The sequence below is a fragment of the Sardina pilchardus genome, chromosome 11 (genome assembly GCF_963854185.1).
Source record: "Sardina pilchardus chromosome 11, fSarPil1.1, whole genome shotgun sequence".
Classification (NCBI taxonomy): Eukaryota; Metazoa; Chordata; class Actinopteri; order Clupeiformes; family Clupeidae; genus Sardina; species Sardina pilchardus.
The window spans coordinates 8,100,931-8,110,930 of NC_085004.1; the positions used below are offsets into that span (position 1 = coordinate 8,100,931).

The following is a 10,000-nucleotide window of genomic DNA, read 5'->3' on the forward strand; positions in this document are numbered from 1 at the left end:
TCATGAGAAGTGATGTCAGTGTGATGAATGATGAATGAGGGGTTTGCTCTGTTGCCTCCAACATGGCCGCCAGCTCCCCTAGTGACGCCACAGCTGGTGAATCCTATATGAACATTACATATTCAAACAGAATACATGACAGAAGGAAGACAACACACACACACACACACACACACACACACACACACACACACACACACACACACACACACACACACACACACACACACACACACACACACACACACACACACACACACACACACACACACACACACACACACACACACACACACACACACACACCTTCTCCTTCAAACAAATGGCATTCAACATTGCATGTTCTTGTGTTCACCTCTTAGTTCTTAGTTCTATGTGTGGGAGTTATGACCTCGACAGAGACAGAGGGAGATGAGGAGGAGAGGAAGAGGATGGACAGAGACAGAGGGAGAGGAGGAGGAGAGGACAGGATGGAGCAAAGAGACAGAGGGAGTGGAGGAGAGGAAGAAGATGGACAGAGACAAAGAGAGAGGAGAAGAGGAAGAGGATGGGGAGAGGAGGAGGAGAGGAAGAGGATGGACAGAGACAGAGGAGGAGGAGAGGAGGAGTGTGGACAGGCTCATGTGATGCCTCATACCTCTGGAACAGTAGGGCCCGAGGAACCCTGGGAAACATTGGCAGGTGCCAGAGAGGCACTCCCCATTCCCGTTACAGTTAAATGGACACTCCATCACGGCCTCTGGAGAGAGAGACACAGACAGAACGTGACTGAGAGAGAGAGAGAGAGAGAGAGAGAGAGAGATTATGTGACAGAGAGAAAGAGTCTGCAACTGAGAGATAGACAGACAGAGACAGAGACACACGCGCGCACACACACACACACACACACACACACACACACACACACACACACACACACTCTCTGCTGTTGCAGTAATGTATGATACACAATGGTTTGCTTTCTTTCTTTTACATACTACTGCTTACTATAAAAAATGCTTTTCCAATACAAATAGCTTCAGATTGTCATGCCAATAAAGCTCAATTGAATTGAATTGCCTGAGTAGAGAGTACAGTCAGAGCTGCAGCTCTTAACAGAACGCCCAAAACATGAGGAAACACAAACATTTTTATTCAATAACTTAAATTCAATCCTCCCTGAGTTTTGAACATGGACAGATGAGGCTAAATTGCCTCACATCCTCGGAGAGAACAAGGATGTGGCCATGCTGGCTACAAAATGTGTAGCAGCCTGCCATAACCTGAGGGGAAGTCAGTGAGGCCACAAACACCAACAATGTTGCATGTTTGTTATTATTACTAGATTTGTCAATTGAATTTATTTCAGTCTTACTTAATTTCCCAATTCTGCTAAACTTATTTGTCTTTCTATGTTATGTCTGTTTGTTATAATTGTGCTTTGGCAATAATGTTGCTGAAACGTTCATGCCAATAAAGCTTCCTTGAATTGAATTGAGAGAAGAAGAGAGAGACAGAGAAAGAGATAACCTAAGCATCTGTTCATACAGTATAGTTTCTTTTTTAGCCTTTGAACCATACATTTGATTCTTTATCATGTCTTTTTAGTTTGTTCTCATTCATTTAATATTTTTTAATAAGTTTACTATTATTACATTTAAAATTAATACTATTACCGTTACTATTACAAATGCTTTGTCGATATTTTAGACTGAACAGTCATGGCAACAAAGCACAATTGCAAGTTGAATTGAAATTGGTGAGAGAAAGGCAACAAAATTGAAGCATGACTTGTGAAAATCTGGAGAAAATAAGTACCCTAAGCAGACAAAAGATGATGATCTAGGGGTGTATTTTGGATGTTTGTTTTCACTAATGGTCTTCTGAAAAGTTCAGCGCTGTAAACGGTGTGTTAACTGTGCTACTGTTAGTTTATCGTATTTCATTTTGCTTCATTGTGCTAGAATTTGCTGTAATCAATTGGCACTTTCATTAACCAGCCTGTAAAGCAACAGACAAATCTGCGCGTGTATGGAAAATAAAGCTATTCCTCTTTTAGTGCTGCAGGCGCTGAGCTCTTAGAAAATGCCAACGTTTAATTGCTTCATTTGAAGCAAAAGCTTGAAAAACAGGGCTCAATGAACCATATGACTGTTTTATCTAAGAGTAATTGCAAGTTCAATCTGCGCGGTCACAAGAGATCTAGTCTCACAATAAACCTCAGGCTAGCAAAGACTTAGGCCTGGCTGGACACTGCTCACAACAGACCTCATTTTATCTTATCTTATTTTATCTTATCTCATCTTATCTTATCTAAGCTTATCTTGTCTTATCTTATCTTGTCATCTAAAGTGACAGGTAATGACAAGGTCCTAAGCATGTTAACAGGAGGCCTAAGGAAGGTGTTTGTGTTTACGCCATCTTGTCTGAGAGGTGGTTATTTTAGATGCTCACTTCTCAGCCATTTCTTGGGGCTGGGCCTATATCACGGAACATGGAGGAGTAAGAGGCTGCCCACGTGCAAGCTACGGAGGATGGTGGCAGGAACAAGACCACGCTATGGACCCTGTCTGATGCCAGGCTGATGCCAGGCACAGGTGGCACGAGCTGAGGGCAACGTCAGACTACAAAGCGCCCACTTCCACCACTGTGGGCACCAGCGTGGCGCTGGCAGATGAGCGGAACACGTCTCCGGGCGTCTGACACAAACACAGCTGATAACAAGCAGCCGCGTGGCGTGCGGGCGCGAGGGGAGTCCTGTCGCCAGGGGATACTGCACTCTCCCTTTTATAGCTTAACACGTTCAGCGGTGTCAAGTCTAGACAGGTGGCAGGTCTAGGTGCCATTCCTGGATGGGGTTTAAAAAACTTCACCGATTAGCTGGCACCAGTATTCACTGAAATATTCAACCTCTTCTTAACCCACTTGACTGTAACAACATGCTTTAAAACATCAATAATTGTTCCAGTGCCAAATCCCTTCCTGTCTGGCTACACCGTTACCATCCAGCCGTACTGAAGTCTGTAGCAATGCAGTGAGCAGAGAGGACAGTCAAGAACCACATTGTGCTTCTCATCTCTCCAAATCTCAGTTTGCATCGTTCTAATAGATCCACAGACGACGCCATCAACGTCATACTCCACCTGGCACTTGCCTGCCTTGGCAACAGGGGAAGGAATGACATGTGAATACTGTGTATAGCTCAGCATTTAACACGAGCCAATCTCTTACACTTATCCCCGAGCTCAAGGACCTTGGACTGCACTCCCCTCTGTGTAATTGCATTTCTAACGTCCTGACTGGCAGAGCCCAGACGCTGCAGGTGGATAATGACACCTCTTAATGGCGTGTCTCAACACCGGGCCGCCACAGGGCTGAGTAACACGGCCTATAGGGAGCACAGCAGAGGACTTGTCACTCAGCCCCAGCCACCTTACTGTTCTCTATAACCAGAGACCCCAACTGTTCTCTATAACCAGATACCCCAGTCACCCCAACTGTTCTCTATAACCAGAGACCCCAGCCACCCCAACAGTAGCCTTTTCTCTATAACACCAGCTCACATCACACAAGCATAATCATACCTATGCATTACACCAGCTCTATACCTATACATTACACCAGCTCACATCACACATCACACAAGCATAATCATACCTATACATTACACCAGCTCTCATACCTATACATTACACCAGCTCACATCACACAAGCATAATCATACCTATACATTACACCAGCTCTCATACATTACACCAGCTCACATAACACAAGCATCATTAATCATACCTATACATTACCAGCTCTCATACATTACACCAGCTCACATTACATAAGCATCATTAATCATGCCTATACATTACACCAGCTCACATAAGCATAATTTATTATACCCATACATAACACCAGCTCACATCACATACTGTAAGCAAATCATTTACCATACCTACTGTATCACATCAGATAAGCTAATAATCTATCACAGCAACGTTCTTCTTCTATCTTCTAGCTTCAATTTTTTACAGTCTATGCTAGCTACACATAAGCATACAATTTATGCATATCTAAAGTATACATCACACCAGCTCACATCACGTAAGCATATAATTTATGCACACAGTCACTCTTATCTTCTAGCTATATCTACATATAAACATACAGTATCAGTTATACATACTAATGTATCACAGTCACTCTTATCTTCTAGCTATATCTACTTCCTTTGATTAATATATTTAGATCTACGATCATACACACTGCCAAGTCACTGAAGTTAAAAGACTAATAAGCATTTTTCTATATTATGTACTTCATATAATTGCATGTGACAAATAAAAATGGATTTGACTTGGATATCAGTTGGAAGGGAAGGCTATGATGTTTATGGAAATGTAATAATTGTATTGGTGTGATGTGGAGAGAGATGGCATTAAAGGGTTCAGATAAATCTGATGTTTACGGCACGCGTTTTCATCAGTGTATGCTGAGAATGAAAGTGTGACTATAAACCGGTAGCAATCATATACTGTTCATACTAATTAAATTGTACACTTGCACTTGCAAAAAGATGCCTGCTAAATGTGCAACTGCAACTATACATCTAAATAAAGTCGGACTGTGAAGGCAGTGATAGCCTATTGTTCCCAGAGCAGAGGAATCTATGAGCCTGTGTGTGTGTGTGTGTGTGTGTGTGTGTGTGTGAAGCATCCCCACCAGGAGCAGCTCAATAGGGTCTGAGTAAACTGCAGAACTATTGCTTTCACAAGGCTGTGTGCGCCCATTATCCATCTGCACACACTCACACACACACACACACACAAACACACATTCGTATCAAGTTTAACCCTTCTGGCCTCAAAAAACAATATTACCAATTTGTATATGTGTGCGTGTGTGTGTGTGTGTGTGTGTGTGTGTGTGTGTGTGTGTGTGTGTGTGTGTGTGTGTGTGTGTGTGTGTGTGTGTGTGTGTGTGTGTGTGTGTGTGTGTGTGTGTGTGTGTGTGTGTGTGTGTGTGTGCGTGTGTGCATGGCCTTGAGCATCAGTAAGTTGATATGTTTGGGGAATGTGTTTGTTAATCCAGCCCTGTTATTCCCCCTGGTGTCCTAATGTGATGGGAGAAAAGCTATACACACACACACACACACACACACACACACACACACACACACACACACACACACACACACACACACACACACACACACACGCACACACATGTCCACACACACACACATACATACACACACACACACACACACACACACACACACATACACACACACACACACACACACACACACACACACACACACACACACACACACACACACACATACAGTACTCACTGACTCAAACAGAGAGAGAGGCAGAGAGGAAGAGAGTGCTGAAGGAGAGGAGAGAGCAGAGTGGTGTGCATGTGCTCACCCAGGATGTTGGTCTTGTAGGACACCTGCTCAGTGTTGCGTCCGTCGTTGTAGAAGGCCAGGTGCCACACACCTGAGTCCAGGTAGTGGAAGAAGCCGGCCTCGTGCATGGCCACCGGCCGCTCCAGCACCTCCCGCAGCTCTGGGGCCGTCTGGGGGTACTCCTCTGGGACGATCAGCCTACTGCCGTCCAGCAGCTCCACAAAGTCATACTGACACACACACACACACACACACACACATATGCACACGCACACACACACACACACACATATGCACACGCACACACACACACACACACACACACACACACACACACACACACACACACACACACACACACACACACACACACACACACACACACACACACACACACACACACACACACACATAGAAAGACACAGTTCATTCCACAATTAATTGCTTTTCTCGTTATGAACTAGTGTTACTACATAATCCAATTTAAAATCTATTTCCCTTTGCAATACTCAGAATACACAATTATGTGTGTATCATTATTACAGACTCATGTTGAATGTTTATTGCTGTCACTTAGTTTGTCAGTAATTGACAAGACATCTTAGTGCAGCAGTTTATAACAATTGCGATAATAATAATTTCCAAATCCTCCTTGGTCTTCTCTGACAGAATGAAAACAATACAGACGGAGAGAAAGAGAAAGAGTCTGGAACCAAACGGAGGGGACACAGCACTGGAGAGCGCAGAGGAGAGGGACAGAGGAGAATTAGAGAAGAGGAGGATGAAGAGAGGAGAGGAGAGAGAAGAGAGGAGAGGGGGAAGAAGAGAGGAGGGAGAGAGAGGAGAGGAGAGAGGGAAGAAGAGAGGAGAGGGGGGAGAAGAGAGGAGAGGGAGAGAAGAGAGAGCAGGACATGGGGAGGAAGTGGAAGTGGTAAAACAGCATACAGCACGAGAGGAGACAAGAAGAGAAATGAGGACTGGAGGATAAGAGAGGAGAAGAAAAGAGAAGAGAGGAGAAAAGAGGAAAAGAGAAGAAAAGAGAAGAGAAGAAAAGAGAAGAGAAGGGATGAGAAGAGAAGAGAGAGGAGAGAAGAAGAGGAAACTAGAGCAGAGAGAAATGATGAATGTGGGTCTATGGTCCATCCCTGCTGTGTGACGGTGAGAGAGAGGCATGTTAGTGAGGCCAGGAGTGCATGAGCGAGCAGATCCATCCTCTCTCCCCGCCCTCTCCCCTCTCCCCTCTCCCCACTCTCTCCTCGCTGTCTCCCCGCCCTCTCCCCTCTCCCCACTCTCTCCGCGCTGTCTCCCCGCTCTCCTGCTCCTGCGCCCCACAGCACCTCCTCAAGGTGAGCCCCACGCCACCACTCACTCACTCATTCACCCAAGGACACACACTGATTGCCTTGCTGAAATAATACTTTCACTCTCTCTCTTGCTCTCTCTTTCTGTTCTCTTGCTCTCTTTCTCTACCTCTCTCTCTGTTCTCTCTCTTTCTCTCCCTATTCTCTCTCTCTCACTCTCTCTCTCCCTTTCTCTTCCTGTTCTCTCTCTTTCTCTCTGCTCTCTCTCCCTCTCTCTTTCTCCCTCTGTCTCTCTGCAGGTTTTCTCTCTCACATGCCTTCTAAGCGCTGGGGTTTAAACGGACCGTTGAACATTCAGCTTCCACTCAAATTTGTGCTCAATCCCATCTAATTACAAGGCTGAGTATTTGTGGGCATTTGTTGCTATTTGTTGTTGTAAGTCTGAAAACCGCTAATTAGCCTGAGCTAATACCATTTAAACAGTGTTCCTCTGCCTTGTCTACTCAGCAACACAGTCAGAAACAGCAGCCCTATTCATCAGGCCGGCAGCACAGACTTCCACTGAGCACTCCAGCACAAGTGTGGCCGCCACAAGAGTAGTCTCCACAGTAACGCCTCTGAAGAGGACCAGAGGGACCAGAGAAAACGGCTCCATCACGACAACCGCCACTTTCTCTCATCAAAGAGACGGAGCGAGAAAACCGCCGCTCACGACAGGAGAGGTCAGTCTCAAATGAATGGACCGGGCCAAGGCCAGGGCCAGGGCTGGGGTTGTTCCACTCAGGTCCATTTGACTGATCTCTGTACAGCGTTGACAATTCACAATGGCACAGTGCCTGTGCACAGCCCTTGGCCTACACCCATTACTGTGAGTGTCGACTGGAAGGAAAAAGTCCCTCTTACTGTAGTTAGTTACAGGAAAAATCCTCAACTAAAAAAACTTCCCTCGCCGTGCGCCTGCACACCAGATGCAGCGTTTACTGAAACTCACACATCATCCAAAATATCACCATTCAGCTCTGAACGTCCCCAAAGAAAAAAAGAGAAAAAAGAAAAGAAAAGAACTAAAGAAGCTGCCGCAGCCCCGAAGGCCCTGTGGGTGCCTGAGAGAGTGTGTGTGTGTGTGTGTGTGTGTGAGAGAGAGAGAGAGAGAGAGAGAGAGAGAGCCTTTGAAGGCTGAGCATGAAAGTGTGTGATGAGGCTGGCTTTGTAGAGTGGCTGTGAACACCGAGTGGCTATCTACTGCCCAGCTAATCTCAGCACTGACCAGGCACTTCAGAGCGCCACAAAAAAAAGCCTTTCATGTCGGCCAACAAGCCCTCAGGTGGACAGGGTTACATAAAGATCATTCGCTTAATGATTTTTAATTAACTTCACTGAATTGCAATGAAATTTGAAATTGTATAGGTTTTTGTTTTGTATTTCATTGTTTTTGAGGAATTCGGGTGAAGTAGTCTGAATGAACCTTCCTTTAAGGCAAGTACACACACTGAACACTGTTAGCTGGAAAAAAGGTTAAAAACTCTTTCTCTCTCTCTCTCTCTCTCTCTCTCTCTCTCTCTCTCTCTCTCTCTCTCTCTCTCTCTCTTTCTCTCTCTCTCACACCTGTCTGTTTTTCTTTCTAGCCTCAAACTAAGTACAAATTCAGAGATGTCAGAATTTTGGGATAGTGAGTCAAAATTTGGGGCAAGTTCAAAATGGAAACGTTTTGCAATGTTTTGCTACAGTTTCCAGACTGAATGACAAGCTTGGTCGCAATGGTGTGCAATGATGTGCAACAGGCTTTTGAAGTAGTTTTCTCCTGTTTGGTGGGTGTGTCAGAGGTGCTTGCCTATCAGCATTGACATGCACACAAACCCACTGCTTTGAAAAGAGCACAGCATGTCCACCAAGAGCTCCAAAGAAAATGAAAAGCTACATTCAAATCGATGTGATCAGTGACATTCTCCGAGTCCTGTGTGATTCCTGTGTGACCAACAGACCGATCAACGCACCCCTGTTTGTGCTGAATCACTTGGCTACGTTTTGTCTGTTTTGCACGGCAGTAATGCTAGTGCATGATAGCCAGTGGGTAACGTTAGCTGAAAGATATTCCCTTTCTTTAAAATCAGAAATAACACGATGACTGACCAAATAAACCCCAGTGTTCATTTTGTCCCCTACTGCAGGCAGATTCAACAGGCCAGCAGCACACAACATGAGCACTACCCTCGTCCTTCACGTAGTGGCCACCAAATCACTCACATTCAACTGGACAGTACTGGACACCAAATCACCCTCATTAAACTGGACAGTCCTGGACACTGGACACCAAATCACCCTCATTCAACTGGACAGTAGTCACCAAATCAAGCCACCAAATCACCCTCATTCAACTATATACAGTAGCCACCAACTCACCCTCATTCAACTGGACAGTAGCCACCAAAGCACCCTCATTAAACTATACAGTAGCCACCAAATCACCCACATTCAACTAGACATTACAGCACAGTACCCACTATATCCAAAAATCACCCATATTAAACTGGACAGTAGCCACCATATTAAAATCACCCACATTAAACTTAACAGTAGCCACCATACCCAAAAGTCACCCACATTAAACTGTACGTATTCATGTTATTTATTTATTTATCTATTTATCTCTCGTCTTTTGCACTCCTCCCACAGCACACGCCTACGCATCACCCCAGACCTGTCACTCAACAGCCAATCACGAAGGGACGCACAGGCTGCTTTACGGTACCTTATGTTCGGAGCTCTCCTTTTCCCTTAATACTAGCACTGGAGCAGGCTCTAAGAGAAGACTCTTCATCAGGAACATTTAGTGTGATTTAGCAGTGCTGTTTAGTAGTGCTGAACTAAACTGCTTTGTGAATACGGATCCAGAGTCAGACATGCTCCCCAGCCATGGCATGCTCATCCTGCAGCCATGGCTGTCAGTGATAGAGACCCTCTGGCGCATTCATTTAAAGCCTTTTTCATGACTTTTTCATTTGATCTCTTGGACAGTCCGTCCACGGTGGAACCAATAGCTACGGAGCCTCTGGTTCAGTGAAACAGACTTTGAGAACATTGTCCCATAAAAGATTCACTTCTGTCTGACACAGCGCCGGCATGGAGGAGACAAGCTTCTGGAGCTGCTGCTGACATGCCGTATCAAGCTCTAGCAACTCTGCTCTGCATCCTAGTCTGTGCACGCTACGCTTTGCTTATAATTTATCAGATGTAAATGTAAATGTAAATGTCTGCCCATGCAGAATCTCCACGTATGCATAATTCACACACGGAGATAGCACCACAACACACA

At 45.1% G+C, this 10,000-nt stretch overlaps 1 protein-coding gene across 1 annotated transcript in view; it reads right to left on the minus strand.

Annotated features, from left to right (window-relative positions):
- si:dkey-237h12.3 (teneurin-3) overlaps positions 1–10,000 on the minus strand; it is a 142,225-nt gene that overhangs the window by 59,556 nt on the left and 72,669 nt on the right. Inside the window, exons 7-8 of the mRNA XM_062549279.1 lie at positions 5,406–5,616; positions 638–739 (exon numbers count right to left, since the gene is read on the minus strand). Of these exons, the coding sequence (XP_062405263.1) occupies positions 638–739; positions 5,406–5,616 (313 nt within the window). The remainder of the gene's footprint in view (positions 1–637; positions 740–5,405; positions 5,617–10,000) is intronic.